General features: G+C 42.7%; 1 protein-coding gene across 2 annotated transcripts; it reads left to right on the forward strand.

Annotated features, from left to right (window-relative positions):
* The first annotated feature begins 14,248 nt into the window (after window positions 1–14,248).
* Window positions 14,249–20,947, forward strand: LOC124864498 (conserved oligomeric Golgi complex subunit 1-like). 2 transcript variants are annotated; one of them, XM_047359302.1, is made up of 10 exons: window positions 14,249–15,064; window positions 15,198–15,564; window positions 15,856–16,286; window positions 16,429–16,575; window positions 16,661–16,822; window positions 17,635–17,759; window positions 18,182–18,290; window positions 18,441–18,550; window positions 19,747–19,828; window positions 19,979–20,386. In XM_047359302.1, exons 1-10 carry the CDS (start codon window positions 14,798–14,800, stop codon window positions 19,985–19,987), a joined length of 1,809 nt encoding a protein of 602 aa, XP_047215258.1. In that variant the 5' UTR covers window positions 14,249–14,797; the 3' UTR covers window positions 19,988–20,386. The 2 variants fall into 2 exon arrangements, with proteins under 2 accessions (XP_047215258.1, XP_047215256.1); XM_047359300.1 differs by lacking the exon at window positions 19,979–20,386 and adding an exon at window positions 20,747–20,947 and having other exon boundaries at window positions 14,251–15,064.
* Window positions 20,948–22,848: the final 1,901 nt, after the last annotated feature.

Consider the following 22,848-nt stretch of genomic DNA (forward strand, 5'->3'; position numbering starts at 1 on the left):
AAGTTTTGATATATAATTTGTATAGGTAGAGTGAAAATTGAGCGAGTGAGGGGAGTTTGTTCGTACTTTCTCAGGTTATTCAAATACCTAGTGTACACTCTAGCAACAAGTAAATTCCGTCATTGGATTACATAATAAAACTGAAAATCTGAAAAAAGTGTGATAAAATTGGTTTCCCTAACTGGTTCTGATGGAGATTTCCTCTTGGTTCTGATGGAGTTTGGGTCTGGTTCTGATGAATGTTGGACCTGGTTCTGATAGAGGTTTCTTTCTGGTTCAGATTTAGTTTGGACCTGGTTCTGATAGTGGGTTCCTAACTGGTCCTGATGGAGAATTCATCCTGGTTCTGATGGAGTTTGGGTCTGGTTCTTATGGAGATTCGTTCCAGGTTCGGATGGATGTTGGACCTGGTTCTGATGGAGGTTTCTTTCTGGTTCTGATAGAGTTTGGACCTGGTTCTAATAGTGGGTTCTTAACTAGTCCTGATGGGGAATTCTTCTTGGTTCTGATGGAGATTTGTGTCTGGTTCTGATGGAGTTTGGACCTGGTTCTGATGGAGGGTTCCTAACTGGTTCTGATGAATTCTTCTTGGTTCTGATGGAGTTTGGGTCTGGTTCTGATTAATGGTGGACCTGGTCTGATAGAAGGGTCCTCCTGAGTCTGAAGGAGATTTGGACCTGGTTTTGGTGGAGTTTTCTTACTGGTTGTGATAGGTTTGACCTGGTTCTGATAGACTGTGGACCTGCTTCAGATGGAGGTTTGTACATGGTTCTGATGAAGATTTGTACCAGGTTCTGATAGAGATTTATTTCTGGTTCTAATGGATGTTATTTCCTGGTTCTGATAGAGTTTCCATCTGATTCTGATGGATTTTGGACGAGGTTCTGATGGAGTTTGTGTCTGGTTCTGATAGAAGTTTGTTCCAGGTTCTGATGCGCTAACAGCGTATATGCAAAAGTCTATGAAATTGCCTTTTAAATTTAATCACTGTTGTCTAGCTGTTAGAGCAGCAGTACATACTGTTTAAGTACTCAAACAAAAAATGGCCGCTATGTAGTTCCCTTCTATGAAGATGATCAAAGGTTAGGGGTCGGGTCAGGTTTAGGCCATAGTAATGAATGAAAATGAAAGTCAATGCAAAGTCCTCAAAAAGATATTAATCCATGGATGTGTGTGTGTGTATGTGTGTGTGTGCGTGTGTGTCGGGGCTCTTGTGTGTGTCTGAGTAGGAGACATGGAGACAAGAGAGGCAGAAGAAAGGCAGAGTCACATACAGACATAGACAGCAGGAGATACACAGAGCTATAAATAGAACAGTGGGGAGTGAATCAGCCTATCAGCAAAGAGCATCAGTGTAACTTGACACCTGCAGCATTTCTAATGCAGCACCTCACTATCGTCTCGCCCTGGCCTGGGCTTTTAACATGGAGGCGCATGCTCCCGAACTACCGCCCATAACTCGGAAACCGTAAGGGCTATCGACGTCATTCTTGGACCGTTTTTCTCAGAACGGACAGGGGAACGAGAATGTTAACACATTTATGTTGAAAATATAATATTAAAGGCAAAACACTAAGTGAAATGAAACGGAAAAATTGAGAAAAAGACAAAACTGCCTGAACATGCTCTCGAACAACGTCTAATAACTCGAAAACTATAAGGGCTATTGGTTTATGCACCGTATGAAACAGCGGGCCTTGCTGAACAATCATGGAGCTTCTCAGGTTTCTACACAAATCTGTCTGGGAGGTGTGACCCTGTGAAAACGTGGATCATTTTGACCATTTTTAGCCTGAGTGAAGGTGAATTTTTCACTCTCAAACAAGCCTACTTCACGAGGAAACAATAAAAGGTGTCCAAAACATTTTTGGACCGTAGGTATCAGCAGGGATCGGTGAACAATCGTGGAGATTTTCATGTGTCTATATAAATCCGTGTAGGAGATGTGACAGTGTAGAAAAGTCGATAATTTAGAAATTTTTCAATTTCAAGCAATTTTGGGAAGGACATATTTGGTACTCCTAAACAAAACTTTTTTATGACTAAACGATAAAAGGTATCAAAATAATTCCTTCACTGTGAGTGCCAGCAAGGTCTGAAGATAAATCTGCACAAGGCTCATGTCTCTACCTCGAACGGTTTACGAGAAGTGGTGATTCGAAAACATCTGAGTTTAAGGATTATTTGCTCAGATTTATTCTGAAATTCCTATAGGTTTCCAATTCAGTGTTCACTTTGCGTTGCTTCGGGGCGTGTAGCCGGAAAACTGTTAGTCCCACGTCAATGAGGGTGACATTTTCTTAATTGCGAAAGAGCTTTGATGTATAATTTGTATAGGTAGATTGAAAATTGAGCGAGTGAAGAGAGTTTGTTCGTTCTTTGTCAGTTTAATCACAAACCTAGAGTGTACACTAGTGACACGAATATTGCGTCATTGGATTACATTAATTCAATTCAATTCAATTCAAAAATACTTTTTAATCCCAAAGGGAAATTAAATGTTGTTGTAGCTCATATTATGAAGGTTTCCTCAAAGAGCCGTTGTAGGTGCTGATGGCTGTGAGCAGGAAGGATCTCCTGTAGCGCTCCGTCTTACAGCAGATCTGAAGAAGCCTCTGACTGAAGACACTCTGTTGTTGTACAACAGTCTCATGAAGAGGATACTCAGGGTTCTCCATAATGTTCTTCATTTTATGAAGAATCCGTCTTTCCACAATGATCTCCAGAGGTTCCAGAGGAGTCCCCAGAACAGAACCAGCCTTTTTTATCAGCTTGTCGAGCTTTTTTAAGTCCCCGGCTCTGATACTGCTTCCCCAGCAGATGATGGTAGAAGAGATCACACTCTCCACAACAGACTTATAGAAGATATGCAGCATCTTGCTGCAAACACCAAAGGACCTAAGCTTCCTCAAGAAGTACAGTCTGCTCTGTCCCTTCTTGTAGATGGCTTCACAGTTGCATCTCCACTCTAGTCTGTTGTCCAGGTGAACACCGTGGTATTTATACTCCTCCACCACCTCCACTTCTTCTCCTATGATAGAAATAGTTTTTGACTTATTCCTGTTTCTCTTAAAATCTACAATCATCTCCTTTGTTTTAGTCATGTTCAAAATGAGATGATTGTTTCCACACCATGCCACAAAGCGGTCCACCACCTTCCTGTACTCAGCTTCTTGTCCATCTCTGATCCACCCCACGACTGCAGAATCATCCGAGTATTTCTGCAGATGACAGGAGTCTGTCTTGTACTGGAAGTCTGAGGTGTACAGAGTGAAAAGGAATGGTGAGAGTACAGTCCCCTGTGGTGCTCCTGTGCTGCTGACTACCTGATTAGACTCACAACCCTTCAGTCTCACAAACTGTGGTGTGTTTGTCAGGTAGTCTTTGATCCAGGAGATTGTTGAGGCCTCCACCTGAGTCTTCTGGAGTTTCTGACAAAGCAAATCAGGTTGGATTGTATTAAATGCACTGGAGAAATCAAAGAACATGATCCTCACAGTGCTACTGGCTTTGTCCAGATGACAGTGGGTTTGTTGAAGCAGGTGTATGATGATTCAATTCAGTTTATTTATATAGCGCCAATTCACAACACATGTTGTCTCAAGGCACTTCACAAGAGTCAGGTACATACATTCCAATTAATCCTAACCATTGAACAGTGCAGTCAAAGTTAGTTATTTATTCAAATTGGATAAAACGTTTTTCTGTCTAAGGAAATCCAGCAGATTGCATCAAGTCAGAGACTTGTAGCAGTCACTCCTCCTGGATGAGCATGTAGAGACAGTGGACAGTCACTGGCGTTGACTTTGCAGCAACCCCTTTATACTGAGCATGCATGTAGCGACAGTGGAGAGGAGAAACTCCCTTTTAACAGGAAGAAACCTCCAGCAGAACCAGACTCAGTGTGAGCGGCCATCTGCAACGACCGACTGGGGGTTTGAGAGAACACAGCAGAGACACAAAGAGAACAAAGAAGCACTGATCTAGGAGTACTTTCTATGGGAAGGAAAAATAAATGTTAATGGATGTAGCTCCTTTAGTCGTTTCACCTAGAAAGAAAGAACAGATAAACTCTGAGCCAGTTTTCAAGGTTAGAGTCTGAAAGAGAGTACATATAATTAGTTACAGTAAAAGCTCAGTCAGGAGCTATGTCTAGGAGAGAGAAAGGGTTAAACACTGAAAGACAGGGCCAAGTGAATCATTGGTAGAAGGTGAGCATTAAGTTGTTGCCAGCAGAAGCTTCGACAATGTCCTCCTCCAGGACGGTGTCACAGGTAGACACAGAGTCAGACCAGGTGTAGCTTCTAGAAAGAGAAAAGAGAGAACATAAAGTTAAAAACTGAAATAACAGCAAATATTGCAAACTTGGAGAGTAGTGTGAGAATATAACAAAGAGGGTGAAAGTGGTCGTTATATCCTCCAGCAGCCTAAGCCTATAGCAGCATAACTACACAGATAGTTTCAGTTCAGATTATTTAGTTAAACGGCACTTATTTACAACAATGTCGTCTCAAGGAACCCCACAAAGGGTCCCACTGATGGTCATTGTTATACTAAAAACCACAAGGATCGGGATACCTCTCTCTGTCAGACTGATTATAACCACTGGAAAAGAGAAGGGGTCATACGGGCAGCAGAAATGGAGGGTGTGTTTGCACCTCAACCATAACTGAGCCGGTTTAGGCTAAACCTGACTCCCCTTTACTCCAACCAACAGGGAGGGAGCCTTCCTCCCTCTCTGATAAACTAAGCTAATTATAAGCTTTATCAAAAAGGAAAGTTTTAAGCCTAGCCTTAAAGGTAGACAGGGTGTCTGCCTCACGGACTAAAGCTGGGAGCTGGTTCCACAGGAGAGTAGCCTGATAACTAAAGGATCTGCAATGTTCCGGAGGTGAAAGAAGGAAATCCTAGAAACCTGTTTAATATAGGATTTAAATGACATGTCCTGGTCAAAAATAACACCAAGGTTTTTTACTTTATTATCGGAGTTCAATTTAATGCCATCCAGGTTAAGTGATTGACTAAGCAGTTTCTTTTTTAAAGACTCCAGTCCAAAGACGACAACTTCTGTCTTGTCTGAATTTAGAAGCAAAAAATTTAAAGTCATCCAAGTTTTTATATCTTCAAGACATGCTTGTAGTCTATCTAACTGGTTGGGCTCATCAGGATTTATAGATAAGTAAAACTGAGTATCATCAGCGTAACAGTGAAAATGTATCCCATGCTGCCTGATAATTTGACCTATTGGAAGCATATATATAGTAAAGAGAATTGGCCCAAGTACTGAACCCTGTGGTACTCCACAATCAACCCTGGAGTTTAAAGATGATTTATCATTTACATGAACAAACTGGAATCTGTCAGACAGATAAGACTTAAACCAGCCTAGCGCTGTTCCCCTGATCCCTACAGCATATTCCAGCCTTTTTAAGAGAATATTATGGTCAACTGTATCAAATGCAGCACTGAGATCTAACAGAACCAGAACAGACACAAGTCCATTATCTGAGACCATAAGAATATCATTAGTGACTTTCAGCAGAGCTGTTTCAGTGCTATGATGAGCTCTGAAACCTGACTGAAACTCTTCAAACAGGTCATTGCTGTGTAAATGCTCACACATTTGATTAGCAACTATTTTCTATAAAACTTAAAATCTGAAAAAAATTGTTATAAAGTTTGAATCAAAATTGTAGAAAAACTGTAAAATATATCAAAAAGCTGAATTAAACAGTAATAACAGAAGGTTGTGAAAGCATTTTAAAAGTTGAATGGTGTTTCTAGATGAAAGTATGCAGAAGTAGTTAACAAGGTTTATTAGTGTGAATGCCTACTGCATTCACACTAATAAACCTAGTTAGTGCTTCTTATGGTGCGTTTGCACCGAACGCGGATTCTGCGATAGGAGCGGCCGATTTATGTTGACCCTATGTAGAGGCGCGTTCAGGAGCGGAGCGGTGCGAAGGAGACGAAAGACGCGGTGCGAAAGGAGACGAAGGACGCGGTGCGCATTGCGTCAACCAGTCAGGGACTGGATGTGGCTGTGACGTAGGTGAAGGACCGCAGCGGAGAAGAAGCGGTTGTCAGTGAAGATGGAAGACCATGTCATAGTGGCGGTGTGTGGCAAGCCAGAGTTGTATGACTCAACTAACTAGCTGAGATTTATTTACTCACCAAAGACAGATGGACAGGCGTTCAGCAGCGGGGATACAGCGCCGGTAGTTGGTGTCCCGGAGGCCGATTTGTCTCCCAACACAAGACTGCAGGTCTTCGAACTGGGTCTTGGATAGACGGAAGTACCGCTGAAATCGACCGTCATCCAGACGCAGCTCCTGGAGTAGGTGGCAGTACTCTCCGAACTGTTCCCGTCCCTGAAGAATCTGGCGAACCCAGGGACGTTGACGTCGGCGGCGTTTTTCGCCTCTCCACAGGTAAAACACTGTGATTATCTGTGAAATCCATGTCCGCCATGTTCAGTTGAAACCAGCAAGCAGCAGATAGAAACTCCTCCTATTTGATGACGCGGCGAAGCGTTGCCATTTGTTGACATTTGGCCACGCGGATTGCATGCGAAATGTCCAGCGAGCAACAGCACCCAAATGACGTGAAAAATTAGCAGAATCCGCTTTCGGTGTGAACACACCATGAGAGCTTCAATCCAGGTTAATTTTGTGTATGCAGACTTGTTAGGATATTCAATTTGTGTACTCATGTTAATGCTAAGGTGTGTGAGGTGTATTATTACCAAGTGAGGTGTAGTACCTAACTTTCACCATTGTGAGGCGTAAGTTAAAGAGGTCAGAGACACATGTGTCGTCACGTTTCTTTTTCGCTCTCTGTTGAGGTGTAATTTAAGAGAAGAAGATGTTCACTGTTAATGTGACTGAATAAATATGCCACAGGGGCTAAAGAGGACCACTGCCTCCATCAAATTATTCCTCCGAGTTCAGCGCAAATGAAGCTGCAGTGCTCAACAGGTTATGGGCCCAGGAGCAACTCGAGGAGAATTTTTGTTCTGATGATTTATCACCGATAGAAAGTCGCGACGGATAGCGTGCTAACGGCAGGATAGCATCATGGATCAGCGAGGGACAAGCAGGTCACCTCGACTTATATTTGACGGAGATTAGAGCAAGTATGAACTTTGGGAAACTAAAGTCCTCGGACACTTGCACTTATTAGGATTGAAGAATACCGAGGGAACCCAACGGTGAAGCCGAAGTAGCGGCAGATGGTAACAAAAATGCTGATGCATATGCCGAGCTGATTCAACGTTTGGATGATAAAAGCCTCTCGTTAATTATGAGAGATGCACCCGATAATGGAAGAAAGGCACTTAAAATATTGAGGGACGACTACGCCGGAAAGGGTAAGCCCCGCATTATCCACCTGTACACCACGCTGACATCTCTTCAAAAGCGGAACAACGAAACGGTTACTGACTACATCATCAGGGCAGAGGCCGCCATTACGGCTCTACGCGGGTGAGACATTAAGCGATGGCTTATTGATTGCTATGGTTTTAAAAGGACTGCCTGAAAGTTTTAAACCTTTTGCAATACATGTGACACACAACAAGGACAATATAACGTTTCTTGAGTTTAAAACGGAGCTGCGTAGTTTTGAAGACACTGAAAAGCTAACCACGACTGAATCCACTGACAATATAATGAAGACTGTGGCAAGAGTCGGGCGAAAGGACACCAGGTTAAGTACACAGAGCAGAGAAAATAGTAATGCCGACATTGTGTGCTTTAAGTGTGGAACAAAAGGGCACCGAGCAAAAGCATGCAGACGAAAGATGTGGTGCCGTCATTGCAAGAGCAACACGCACAATGATACCACCTGTAGACACAAAGACAAACAAGATGAAGCACGGAAAGTCGCAGATGAGAGCGGCATCGGATCTGGAGGCAGCGGCGGATTATACCTTCAGGATCAAGGATGCAGTAGTCAAAATCCAGCATCAACGAGAAAGGTCTGATGATCGACACGGGAGCTACCTCACACATCATTAATGACATAGGCAAATTTAAGAGCTTCGATCACACCTTCAAACCTGAAACGCACTGCGTGGAGTTAGACGACGGAACCCTCTGCAAAGGCGTCGCTCAGCGGCGGGGAGATGCTGAGGTCTTCCTGATTGACAGTGTAGGACAGCGACACAGAGCAATGCTGAGAGGCGCGCTGTTTATTCCGTCATACCCCCAGGACATTTTCTCGGTAAAGTCAGCCACAGCATTAGGAGCAACAGTCACCTTTAAACAAGGACAGGTCACGCTAACCCACAAAGACGGTACTAAGTTTAACATTAGTGTACATGGTAAGTTGTATTATTTACCAACTGAAGCTGATGGCATTGATAAGTGTAACACCTGCCACGATATACAGACATGGCACGAGATATTAGGCCACTGCAACTATGACAACATTCTAAGTTTGCAGAGTGTGGTTAATGGTATGCAGGTTAAAGGTAAAACAGATACACCAGAACAAAAGTGCGAGGTGTGTATTCAGGGAAAGTTTGCACAAACCCGAAATAAAAACCCTGATACAAGAGCAAAGGCTCCCTTACAGATGGTGCACACAGACTTAACAGGTCCAATAGCTACAGAGTCTATTGATGGATACAAATATGTACAGTCATTCACTGACGATTATTCAAATGCAGTATTTGTGTATTTTTTAAAGACAAAAAATGATACATTGCAGGCAACAGAAAAATTTCTAGCTGATGTTGCCCCTTATGGGACGGTAAAGTGTATCTGGTCTGACAATGGCACAGAGTTTACATGTAGAAATTTTCAAACCTTGTTAAGAGAAAAGGGTATTAAGCATGAAACGTCAGTGCCATACTCACCTCACCAAAATGGCACTGCTGAAAGGGGCTGGCGTACTCTCTTTGAGATGGGTAGATGCATGCTGATTGTAAGTCAGCTACCTAAATGTCTATGGAACTACGCTGTTCAAACAGCAGCCATAGTACGAAACCGATGCTTCAGTAAAAGGACAGGGAAGACACCTTACCAAATGCTAACAGGTAAAATGCCAGATTTATCAAAAATGCAGAAGTTTGGATCTGTATGTTACACATACAAACAGAATAAGGGAAAGTTTGATTCAAAATGGGATCAAGGACTGTTTGTGGGCTATGATAAGAACAGCCCTGCCTACTTGGTCTATCATCCCGACACTGAGAAGGTCCAGAAGCACAGACTTACTAAATTTATAAGCAAAACAAATATGGAAAGGCAAACACAAATTGATGAGGTAGAACCAAATAATTATTACGACAGAGTAAGACAACATATGGCTGACAGAACCACAAAGGAAATAGACATGAAAAATAAGGAGGTTCAAGAGCCAGTAGTGAGGGACAAAAACTCACAGAGTGCCACATCTGATGGGCCCAATCACAAAGAATCAGGTGTAACCAGTGATGAATCTGACAGCGGAAGGTATCCTACCAGGGAAAGAAGAAAACCTGGTCACCTAAAAGACTTTGTAACATGTAACAGTGAGAGTGATGAGATACACACTAGCATAGATTACTGTTACAGAGCTGTATGTGGTGTTCCACACACATTTAAAGAAGCTATGGAGTCAGTTAACTCAAAGCAGTGGATCAAAGCCATGGATGAAGAAATCCAATCTTTACAAGAGAATAACACTTTTACCCTAACTACTCTGCCAAAGGGCAAGAAAACAGTAGTCAAAATCCAGCAGCAACAGTGGGTTTAAGTGGGTTTATTCTGTTAAGAGTGACATTGAAGGAAATGATAAGTATAAAGCAAGATTTGTAGCTCAGGGTTACAGTCAGAAGGTGGGGACAGATTATGGTGAAACTTTCTCTCCAACAGCCAACTTGACAAGCATAAGAGTACTGCTGCAAAAAACAGCACAGGAGGATCTGAAAACAGCTTACTTACACGCCCCCATCGATTATGAAATCTACACTGATCAACCAGAAGGTTATGAAGAAGGGGAAGATTTGGTATGTAAACTTCAAAAATCTCTGTACGGGCTGAAACAATCTGGCCGAAACTGGAATAGAGTTCTGCATGATTATCTAACTGAAAATGGTTTCATGCAAAATCAGGCAGATCACTGTGTTTATACAAAGGAGACAGGACATCATAAAACTATCATGATTATCTGGGTTGATGACTTGATAATAGCATCAAGCAATGAAGAAGTTATGAATGAAGTGAAGGAGATGCTTTCAGTCAGATTTAAGATGAAGGATTTAGGCATGCTCAAGCATTTCCTTGGTATTGATTTTGTTCACTCTGATGGATGTGTGAAAATGTCACAAGAAACATATATCAACAAGATATTGACAAGGTTCAACATGCAGAGCTGTAAGCCCAGAGAAACTCCCTGTAACCAGAAATTGTGCTACACAGAAGATGCTATTAAGATGAAAGATGTAAGGATGTATAGAGAGGCTGTAGGCAGCCTTATATATCTGTCAACGTGTACACGTCCAGATTTAAGTTTTGTGGTAAGCAAGTTATCACAATATTTTTCTGAACCAACAGAGGAGCAGTGGGCTACAGTGAAGCATGTACTAAGGTACCTCAAAGGAACTGCAAATAAGGAGCTGTGTTTCCGAAAAACCCGTGAGATGTTAGGTTTAGTGGCCTATAGTGATGCTGACTGGGCAGGTGACACAACTGACAGACGCAGCACTACAGGTTACTGTGTAAGCCTAAGCAAGAACTGTTCTTTAGTTTCTTGGAAAACTAAGAAACAGCCCACAGTAGCGCTTTCTACTTGTGAGGCAGAATATATGGCTCTAGCCTCTACAATGCAAGAATGCATATATTTAAAACAGTTATTGGAAGGAATTGATGATAACAAATACACACAGACAGTAGTGTATGAAGATAATCAGGGAACAATCGCTTTGGCCAAAAACCCTGTGAGCAGACAGAGGTGCAAACACGTGGATATAAAGTATCATTTTGTAAGGTCTATTGTAAATGAAGGGAAAGTCTGTCTGCTATATTGCACTACTGATGAAATGGTTGCTGATATCATGACCAAACCTGCTTCTAAGCTAAAACTGAGAAAGTTTGCAGACGTTATGTTTGGTGTTTAAAAGGAAAGAAAGAGTTCCACTTCTGTACTGTAGTTTATAGTGTAATTTCTGTTCAAATTTGTGCAACCTGAGTACAAGTGGGGGTGTTAGGAGATTCAATTTGTGTACTCATGTTAATGCTAAGGTGTGTGAGGTGTATTATTACCAAGTGAGGTGTAGTACCTAACTTTCACCATTGTGAGGCGTAAGTTAAAGAGGTCAGAGACACGTGTCGTCACGTTTCTTTTTCTCTCTCTGTTGATGTGTAATTTAAGAGAAGAAGATGTTCACTGTTAATGTGACTGAATAAATATGCCACAGGGACTAAAGAGGACCACTGCCTCCATCAAATTATTCCTCCGAGTTCAGCGCAAGTGAAGCTGCAGTGCTCAACAAGACTTTAGCCAATTTTTCTTTTTGTATACATAAAGAGCAAGATTCAAAACATTTTCAAAAGGCAGATTGTGGCAGAATGTAGACAAAACTGCCTATTGATTGACAAAATAACATTCAAGCACACAATCACCATATCAAAGGCTCTACTTCTAGAGAATCACATAACCTTCTGGGGGCCGGTTTGGGCACACGGACCTTGAGTTTGACACATGCAGGGTAGAGTTACAATCTTCACTTGAGCTCTCAGCAGAGACAGGCTTCTGTTGTGTGCAGATGTTTTATCTTTGTTTTCAGGCAGCTGCATTTCCTGTGTCAAGGTGGTTTCACAGAGCTGAAATTTAACTTCCCACAAAGAAGAAAAAAAATGCACACAATCTGAGTCAAACATGGAATTATTTCCCTGTAAAATTAATCTTTTGCATTTTATCATGGTGTCGCTGGTAGTATAATACCATAGAATGACTTTTAAAGCACCTGTTTCTCACTAACACTTGACTACAAGATCTATTTATTCTCAGATTACTTCTCAGCACAGTTCTGCCTAATGGGATGGGTGGCGGTCTGCCCCCCATTCTGCCCCCCATTCTTGTTTTCAGTTTTCAGTTAAGTATTTCAGTATTATGGCTATGTCAGTTAAAGGCTGCTCTTGCTGTGTTTTAATTTATCTTTTTGTTTTAATCTGTTTACCAACTGTGCACGCAGGGACTGAGAGGTCCCCTTTAAAACTATTATCTTTCTGCCAGTTAGCAAGGCTTCCGGACGCAGCGTCCCATCTTTGGAGAAGGTGTACTCGTACTCGTAGTTGTCGTCTTCCGCTTATCCGGGACCGGGTCGCGGGGGCAGCAGACTCAGCAGAGACGCCCAGACGTCCCTCTCCCCAGACACCTCCTCCAGCTCCTCCGGGTGGAGCCCAAGGCGTTCCCAGGCCAGCCGAGAGACATAGTCCCTCCAGCGTGTCCTGGGCCGTCCCCTGGGCCTCCTCCCAGTGGGACGTGCCTGGAACACCTCCCGAGGAAGGCGTCCAGGAGGCATCCGGTATAGATGCCCGAGCCACCTCAACTGGCTCCTCTCGATGTGGAGAAGGTGTATATACCTATTTTATATTTTAATTAATAGTTCCTAATCAATAACTTTTAACTATTTAGGCCCGAGCAGCAAGGCCTGCAAGGCCAAGCCCCTAGATGCACACGATTTTACCCAAAATTGTCCCCGGCGTGAAATTCTTCTTCCTTAATGTCGTCTTCGGTGGGCGTGGCCAAACCTCTTAGCTACGCCCCCAAACGTGAGATTGGCCGAACCGTAAGTCGTAGAGATCTGAAATTTGGCACACAGGTGGAGCTCCTCAAACCAAGGAAAAAAGTCTCTTGGGGGTATGCCCTAAAATGCACAGGAAGTTGGCCATTTTGGGCAAATTTTTGGCCGTTTTTCATCTTTTACTCACCTCAAACTTTAACGAACTCCTCCTAGGGATTTTGAACTATCGCCTTCATATTTGGTCAATATGCAGTTAAGGCATGGGGGATTAAAAGTTATCAAAATCTTGGTGTTCTCTGGCAAATGCCAAGCGTCCTGCACGGTGTTGGGCTGTGAGCACAACCCCCATTTGTGGACGTCGGGCCCTCATACCATCCTCATGCAGTCGTTTTCTAACCGTTTGTGAAGACACATGCACATTTGTAGCCTGCTGGAGGTCATTTTGCAGGGCTCTGGCAGTGCTCCTCCTGTTCCTCCTTGCACAAAGGCGGAGGTAGCGGTCCTGCTGCTGGGTTGTTGCCCTCCTAGGGCCTCCTCCACATCTCCTGGTGTACTAGCCTGTCTCCTGGTAGCGCCTCTAGGCTCTGGACACTACGCTGACAGACACAGCAAACCTTCTTGCCACAGCTCGCATTGATGTGCCATCTTGGATGAGCTGCACTACCTGAGCCACTTGTGTCTCATGCTACCACGAGTGTGAAAGCACCACCAACATTCAAAAGTGACCAAAACATCAGCCAGAAAGCATAGGTACTGAGAAGTGGTCTGTGGTCCCCACCTGCAGAACCACTCCTTTATTGAGTGTGTCTTGCTAATCGCCAAAGATTTCCTCCTGTTGTCTATTCCATTTTCACAACAGCATGTGAAATTGATTGTCAATCAGAGTTGCTTCCTACATATGTAGATTCTCACTGAAGTCATCAAAACTGTAAATGAACACATATGGAATTATGTAGCAAACAAAAAATCCCAAGAGAACATTAAATGTGTTTTTATTTTAGATTCCTTACAGTAGCTGCCGTTTGCTGTGATGACTGAAATATTAACCTTTGGTCGTCTCTCAATGAACGTCTGGGAAGTTCTTTCAAGGCTCTTTGAAAAACCATTTCAGGTGACCTCCTCATGAAGCTCATGGAGAGAACGCCAAGAGAGCAACGCAGTCATCAGAGCAAAGGGTGGCTATTATGAAGAATCTAAAATATAAAAATGTCTAGAGTTATTTCACATTTCTTGTTAACTATATAATTCCCTGTGTTTTCAGTCCCAGTTTTGTTGCCTTTGGTGAGAATCTGCAATGTATACAGTCATGAAAGTAAAGAGACCCATTAAAGTGAGAAATGTTTCTAAAATATTTGACCAGTAGTGTAGATAAATGAATAACACTGAGAAATAGCTGGAGGAACCTCCACACTAAGCTATATCATTGTATCTCTGGCTGTATGTTTAGGGTGGTTGTCCTGCTGGAAGGTGGACCTCCACCACAGTCCCAAGCCTTCTGCAGCCTCTAACAGGTTTTCTTCCAGGATTGTCTTGGATTTAACTCCATCTTCCTTGTCCCTGTTGAGGCATCCCGTCAGCATGATGCTGCTACCATCGTGTTTCAGAGTGATGTGAGCAGAGCATCTTCCTCCATGTTTGCAGTGCCCCCGACATGGCTTGTGGCAAACTGCGAGGGACTTATGAATCACTGTTAACAATGGCTTTCCTCTTAATCTTCCATAAATTCCAGGGAGGTGGAATATGTGACTGATAGATGTCCTATAAATGCATTCTCCCACCTGAATTCTGGATCTGTGCTGCCCCTCAAGGAGAACCTTTCTTTTCAGAGTTTTATTTGTTAAAATGGTTAAAAGCAACATATAATTTCTCTTTTATTCACAGTTCGGTGCTACTTTGTGTTTGTCTGAGGCTTAAAAGTCCAATAAAAGAAATTGAAGTTTGTAAAAATTGTTAAAAAGTTTAGGGGTGTGAATAAGGTTTGTAAGGACCTATACCTTGTTAATAATAGAGTTGTCATTAAAGACAGTGTCTTTGTGATGCTTTTATTTAAAAACTTTCTCCTTAATGCTTCATCTGAGATTAATTAATTGCTGCTTTTCCAACAACTTTTCTGTTCTCAGCTGCAAACAGGACATTTGTCATGGTGTTGGGACACTTTTGGTCTATGTGAAGAGTCTTAAGGGTTTGGGGGCCATTCGAGATTCTGTCTGGGATCTTTTATCCACAGACTCCATCAGTCAGCACTGGGGTAACGTATGTCAGCAGCTCCTAGGGCGCCCCCTGGCTGTGTGGGAGGACTTCTTGCAACAGCTCTTTCTTCAGCGCCTGCAAGTGTGTTCTCCTCTAATTTCAAGAACATTGAGGCATTTATTTCTTATTATTTGGAATGTGTGATTTGTGTCTAATGCACTGAATTGGCCTGTTGATGTAATGTCAAATGTTACATTTCTTTCCATTTCCTAAGACCATCACCAAAGAGGAAACAGAAGCCATTGCAACAATCTCGGTGCAGCTCCTCACCTCAGCTGTGAGGGACCAAGAGGGCCAAACCATCCAGTCCTCCACAGGTAGCAACCCTGTCTCCATTTCTGGTGCTCAGTATGAGGTGGATGTGGCCTCCTTTCTGTGGTCAGAGACTCCAGGGGACCTGCTGAGTGATGCAGCCTGGGTCAGTGTGCCCCAGCGGTGCCAGAAGCAGCAGCAGAGAAGTGGCCTGGCTATGAAGACACAGGCACTGACACCTTGTGTTCAGAACTTCTGCTCCTCTTTGGATGCAAAGCTTAAAGCCAGGCTTGATGACCTCCAGCACTATCTTCCTTCCCAAGAAACAGGTATTCCTGAATTATGTTGCTTAATTCAAGGGGTATCAAATTGTGATTATTTTACTCCTGGGATTAGATCTGCACAATATATGAAATCACAATAATTATCTTAATATTACAATAGGACTGCTTGGTCGCAATATTTGAGTGGGACAATATCATCTAGCGAGAGCGTATCTATGTACTCTGAAAATACAGAGAAAAGCAGCTCTAAACTATCAAAAGCATCCAGTTAAATCAGCATAGTTTGCTTAAAGCGAGTACACTGGTGAAATCCATCTCTCATTCTGTGCTTGGCAGGATCCAACTCCATCTCAGCCACAGTGTCTTCTTCACGACCTCCTGACTCCTCTTTGTTTAACCGCTACACGGACTCCTCGGCAGTGGAGGAAGCTCTCCGTGAAGGCTGTGTGACCTGTGTTCGCCATATTCTTTCCTCCATCCGCTCTGAACTGGACTCTGTTCCAGCCTGTCTCAGCTCTGTCCTTTTCATGGCCAGGTTGTGCCAGTCTGTGGGTGAACTATGTCCCAGCCTGAAGCACTGCATCCTGGGAAAACAGAGCACAGTGGAAGCCCCAGCAAAGGGGACCCCAAGACAGGGCAAGAAACTGGGCAAATCCAAAGCTGCCACAGAGGTCAGCCCAGTGCAAGCCAAGTGGGCGGGGCTGAAGGAGGAGCTTCTTGGCTGCAGCATAGAAGCTTACCGCATCTGGAGCTCCGCCCTTGCCAAAGTCAGAACCTGTCGGAAATGTAGTCCACAGTCTAATAGATCCTCTTATTCAGTCATACCTGGAATGAACCGTTGATTGTTTGCTAGCACTGCAGCTTTAATAACATCCTAATGTGTTGCTCACTAAAGCTGTGCTTTGAGAGGGGCTGGTGGAAACATTTGGTGCAGCTTTGCTGACAGAGTCTGCTGGTGCAATTCTGACGACTACAACAAGTTGGGAAGATCTGGAGATCCAAGAAGAGTCTGAAGCAGGGAACAGCGTCACATCTAAAATCAGTCTTCCAGTTCAGGTCAGAGGTCCAACACCAGCATGAAGTAGGGTTTCTGATTACTCATGTTTCATCTGAAACCCTCTGACTCTTGTTTCTTGTGCAGCCATCTTGGTTTGTGCAGTCTTTGCTGTTCCAGCTTTGCGTGGAGGTCAACAGAGTGGGGGGACATGCCCTTCCCCGGCCGACCCTGCAGGAGCTGCTTCAGGCCTGTCTTGTTCAAGCTCTGCATCACTATGACCTCCTCACAGAGCAATCACAGGACAGAGTGAGTGATGCACAATTTGTTAGAAATGTTTGGAAGCTCAAAGTTGGTTTTATACTAAATGTCTCCATCTCTCTCTGCCCCTCTTTCTTGTCTGCCTACTGTCACAAAATGAAAAATAAAGGCCTCTAGTGCAGAAAACATTTATTTAAATGTTTAGATTGTAAACTGTCTGCCACGCATCGTCCTGGTCCCAAAAGACAGAAGAGGTCAGAATTTGTTATTGTGTGGATATTGGAGGAAATTTCTACCTCCTGAACATTTAAGATTTTTTAACATTACAACCACAAACTCAAGTATTTTTAATGGGTTTTATTTGATAGACCAACCCAAAGTAGTGCATAGTTGTGGAGACAAAGGGAAATGACTCGTGGTTTTTAGATTAAAGGAGACAATCAATTATCGTTTAATGATAAAAGACACACAGCTGGATTCTGTTTACTGATTAGGCAACTTCTGAAGCTATTGGTTGTACTAGAATTTTATTTAGACGTATTAGTATAAAGGGGATTGAATACAAATGTATGCCACATGTTTCATCCTTTCCTTTTATAAAGTTTCAAAACCATCATTCACCTTCCAACTTACAAGTATGCACTACTTTGTGTTGGTCTGTCATATGAAAACCCAATAAAATACATTAACGTTTGTGGCTGTGATGTGAATGAATACTTTGGTAAGAGGCTATAAGAAGGTACCTTGCAGTAGTGGTAGCAATGCTGAGAAGACATGGAAAGTGGAACGGCACGAGAGGTGATGCAAAGGATAGAACTTTGATCATTTCTTTGAATTTCTCTCTTCTCCCATTAACTTAGGAGGGTGTCCTCCCCATAACTCAGAACCGAGCCTTGCAGTTGTTATTCGACCTTCGATACCTCCACACCACACTGAGCAGCAGACTGGAGGAGGGCAAGACCTCTAGATCCCAGCAAGACCCAAGGTAGGAAGCCCCTGCAGCTGGCAGGACATCAGCACAAACAAAAAAGGCAGTTGTATGTTTTCCATCTTGTCTTCTCGGTTGTGCTTTGCATGTTTGGACTTTGGTTTCTTTTTACTACCACCACTGGACGGGAGGAGTACTGCAGTTTCTTTCTCAACTTCCTAATACGTTATTAGGCTAATTGAAATAAACTGAAGACACACAAATTACCTTGGATTCCGTTTATCCGGATGCAAAAAAAAATCCCAAGTATTTAAATCCTGGGACTTTTAGTGGAAATTAGCTGAGGATGTAACTCAATACAACCATGGATAAGAAAAAGCCTAGGTCCAGGATTCAGTAGGTCGCAGTATGGCTCCCTTTGATGTAGGTATTTCTGGAGTTTTGGTAACTTTTGAAACACTGTGCTGTTTATTTTCTAGATTCCACAAGATCTGTGATTGGCTGGAAAGCTTCATTGACCCCTTTGACCTGGATGTTTTTACACCTCCACTGAATGCCAATCTCAACCGGCTGTCCCAGAGGACCTCGGTATTCTGCAGCCACACGCACATCACAACACAAACATGAAACAATCTGATGCTGACATAAAACCACAGGAGTTCTTATATTTGTGTCTTCAGCAATCATAAGAAATGCCTGATGTTCTGATGTAACCGTTCTTGTGATGCTGCATTTCAGGTGCTGCTTGGGCTCCTGACTGGTTCTGAGAAGCAGTTTGCCCCACGAAGCAGCACTGTGAACTCTCAGGAACCTTACAACATTCTGCCACTGGCCAGCAGTCAGATCAGGTCAGAGCTTACATGAGTAAACAATAGGTTAGGTGTTTTAATCTCTCTCCCAAGTTAGACATGGACTACTCAGGCTTTTATTGGCTGATCCAGATTTCTGGGTTTCTTTACGGTTTGACCTGCCATTTCTGATTGTGTCCGATTTCAATGTTTGTTTTTCAAAAACTGTTGCAATAAAAGCACAAAATATGTGCTGTAGTTTAAATTCAGCAGACGCTAAAGAAATTATTCCCATTTATGCGTCAAAGCACATGTTGCTAACCCAGGATTCCTGCACTGTCAGAAGTATGGAAATCTATTTGATCATTTCAAGTCAGGATAAGGAGGAAAAGAGAAAAAACTGTGTATAGAAAAAGTTTGAGTTTCCAGCCTATATTTCTTATTCTGTTATGTTTAAAAAAATCAACATGTCTATAACTTCAGCTTTCTACAGTGACTGATAACCTTTAGTAGTGGTTTGCTGCATTACAACTCGAGTGTTTTTCCCACTCAGTTTGGTTTTGGTTTTTAACTAACAGATATACTCATTTCAGATCACATAATGAGGCATTTTAGTTCTGGATTTAAAACTTGACTCAGGGTTTTTGACCTTTTGAAATTCCTGTTTCTGTTTGCTGTGAAATTAAGGCATCACTGATCACAAACAGCAAATTATTTAATTCATTTATTCTTGGATGATTCGGTTCAGATTCGGCAATATATTTTAAACTAAAACAGATGTCTGGATGTCAGATGCCTTGGAAATAACCCTTCACCAAACTGCCGATCAGATGCCATTTACAGAACTGTGTTGTTTCAGGATCCTAAACAGCCAAATGTTTCATACTCGAATGTCTAGAATTGTATCAAAGCTGATCTAGAATAGGGTGTGGAAAAGTGAAATTTTAACCTCTCTAACCTTTGTCTGAATTTAATTAAACTTTAATTACTAAAAAAGGGCATCAAATAGCAACCTGTTAATGGACTTAAAATAGGCTTTGTGTTGTAGTTTTGATAGATTTCATGACAAGTTCAGATTTTTCTGTATTTGACCTGTTTATCAACAATCAGAGCCGAAATTCACTCCACTCGGATATTACATGATAACTGCTTCTTGGTTCTTGTCTGTTTCTTTGATATTTAGCAGAGAATGGTGTGTCTGATCAGTAGGTACTGTTGGACTTAAACACCTGCCCTGACTGTTTTTTATTTTGCAGGTTCGGAATATTGCCTCTCAGCATGTCAAACACGCGGAAATCCAAGTCCTCCTCCAGGGGGCCGGACGTTTCTCAGAACCTGGTAAGTTCTGTAGCTGCAGGGACCTGGGCTGCTCTGGGTCTGGGTGTGTTTTGAGAGAGAACACTTTTATTTGCTGACGGCCACAGAGTTATTGTTGTTTTTTGTTCCACTTGGGTAAAGCGATGTTTGTCACACTGTCTCTCTTTCCAGAGATTCTGAGAGTGACTTCTTCAGGCAAGTTCATCACAGTGGCTTTCTGCCTGGGTGTGTTTTGGTTTATTTAGTGCCATGGCAGTGTGTGTGCACTTCAATAATTCTTCCTATTTTTTATCTTGGCTCATGCTGGAAACAGTAGAATGGCCTTGGAATCCATAATGTCAAATTCTCTGCTTTGGCTCCTAGAATAACTTCTGATCAAACTCAACAGAATAGTTTCACAGACCAACAGAGACGGTGCAACCTGTATGATTGAACCACCGGATACAAACATTGTAACAGTTCAAGTCAGGAATCATCAGTAACATCTGACTCATTGCTCATTTTTTTTGATCGGCCAAAATATTCTGACCACCTGCCTTTTAGCTATTAAACCTTCATGCCCTACCAAGAAAACAGGGATCCACTTCTCAGTTCAGTTTTATACAACCAGGACTTAAATCCTGAACCAATGTGAGTGGTTATATTGTTTTGGCTCATCTGCATAAACAGGTTTCTGACTTATGTTACCTGGTTCTACTCTTTGAAGCATTGAAAGTGTCACCTTGTTCTGACTCGTTTGGTTGTTGCTGTAAAGCTTTCTGAACAGAAGGTTTTATAGCAAACATGACAGGTGGAAGGTGAAGGAATGGACTTACATTCGTGTAAAAGCACTAACTCCCTGAATTGTTCTGGATTGTATTGAATGTGTCTCTAACACTAAACAAGCTTAAGTGACACTCGCCAACAAAGATGATGATGCTTCTCTTCTTCCTCCACCAGGCTCCTCAGTCCTCCACAGCAGGAAGTGATGACAGCTTCCAGCCGGGCAGTCTCTTCAGACAGCTCGCTCATCAGGATGAGGACACAACATCGCCGTCTCTGTTCAAGCTCAGCTGGCTGTCGGGCATGGCCAAATAGCCCTTTATTGTTTTTTTATATTGGCGTTGGGGATTTGTATAGTAAATAAATGATCTTCTGAGATTTGCCTCCTGTGTGATTTCATTGGTTTTACTCAACCACATCATGCCTCTATCGTTTCAGATTAACAATGCAGGCAATGAATTGTATGCTCTTCTTAAATATATTGTAATACTTTCAGTCTTTGGCTTTGTTAAAACTTGTTTTATTAACCAAATAAATAGCTCTCTCTGCTGTTCAAACAGCTCATTGTGTACTACTGAAATATTATGGAGTAAGAAAGTACACCCTTCTCCAGTTCATGGGTTTTACCTATCAGAATGTTATACAAATGGTCTGATCTTTATCACATTCTGAAATTATTTAAATCTAACCTCTAGTGTAGGTTAGAGGAAGCTATGTGAAAAGGTTGTAAGGAAAATCTAAGTACACCCCTATTGCTTCCAGAGGATTTAGGAGAGAAAGAAGCAGCCAAATGTCATTAATGATAATTGATACTGACCATCAGCGTGAGCAGCTCAGCCAAAACTAGTGTTTCAGCAGCTTGCTGCTCTGAAGCATACAGGTGACCTTAAAATAATCTTTTAGAAGCAATTGCACCTTTCTCATCAATCTAGGATGTGATATAAGGTCATCTCCACACTATCTAAAGTCAGTTGTTCTACAGAGAGATTATCCCCAAGAGACAAGCATCTCAGACAGCTGCCAATCTTCCCAGGAGTGGATGTCTCAGCAGATTCAGCCAAACGTCAGAGCATGAAGCTCTGAGAAATCGCCAAAAACCTCAGCGCTCCATCTCAGACTCTACACGCCTTAGCGTGTTACAGTTAATGGCAGAACAGCTTGTTTGAAAGGGTTGCCAGGAGAATGGTTCTTCCTAAAAATGAAGGTGGCAGCGGGACTTAAGTTTTGAACTTGATTCAGCAAGTAGTAGACCAGCGTAGAAATGTTTATAAAAGAAAGGGCAAATCAGTATAAACGTTTAATACCAGCCATGGAGTGTTGATGATTTGGGCTTTTTAGCAGCAACAAGCTGGGGACCTTTGACAGCTAAAGTTTGGTTCAAAAACACAGCAGGAAATGAGATGTTTTAACGCTCCAGTCCTTAACATGATCTTTGATTTAAATCATATAGGGTGACAGCTTGGAGAGAGAAGCTCATTATGTGGTCCTATTAATCAATCAGGGCCTTTATTCACAAAGATTCTCTGAGTCCTGTCAGAGAGCTCTGATCTTAGCATAAAAATTCCTGCCAAGGATTCCTAACTTAAGAGTGACTCCGTTCTCTCCTGAGAGCAACTCTGAGCCAGAAGGACAAAATTTCCTATTTTAGTGAGGAGGTTTGGTTGACCCATTGCTAGGTGTGAAGTTGTCTTCTAAGATCTGTGATTGGTTGTTAAATAAAAAACAACCAAAAAAATAACACAAATGCGCTCCTAGTAATCAGTGGAAAGAAATTAACTAATGATAGAATTTAGACTGCATTCAAAAACGAGTAAAAAAGTTATGATAACACTTAAAATTGTCACACAGCATCAATGTTTGAACTTTATTTACATGTTTATTTTGCATCTAATCGTACTCGTTGTCTTCCGCTTCATCCAGGACCGGGTCGCGGGGTCAGCAGACTCAGTAGAGACGCCCAGTCCCTCTCCCCAGACACCTCCTCCAGCTCCTCCGGGGGAAGCCCAAGGCGTTCCCAGGCCAGCCGAGAGACATAGTCCCTCCAGCGTGTCCTGGACCGTCCCCTGGGCCTCCTCCCGGTGGGACGTGCCTGGAACACCTCCCGAGGAAGTCGTCCAGGAGGCATCCAGCATAGATCCCTCAACTGGCTCCTCTCGATGTGGAGGAGCAGCGGCTCTACTCCAAGCCCCTCCCAGATGGCCGAGCTCCTCACCCTATCTCTAAGGGAGTGCCCGGCCACCCTACGGAGGAAGCTCATTTCAGCCGCTTGTATCCGAGAT

Source organism: Girardinichthys multiradiatus, chromosome Y (genome assembly GCF_021462225.1).
Source record: "Girardinichthys multiradiatus isolate DD_20200921_A chromosome Y, DD_fGirMul_XY1, whole genome shotgun sequence".
Classification (NCBI taxonomy): Eukaryota; Metazoa; Chordata; class Actinopteri; order Cyprinodontiformes; family Goodeidae; genus Girardinichthys; species Girardinichthys multiradiatus.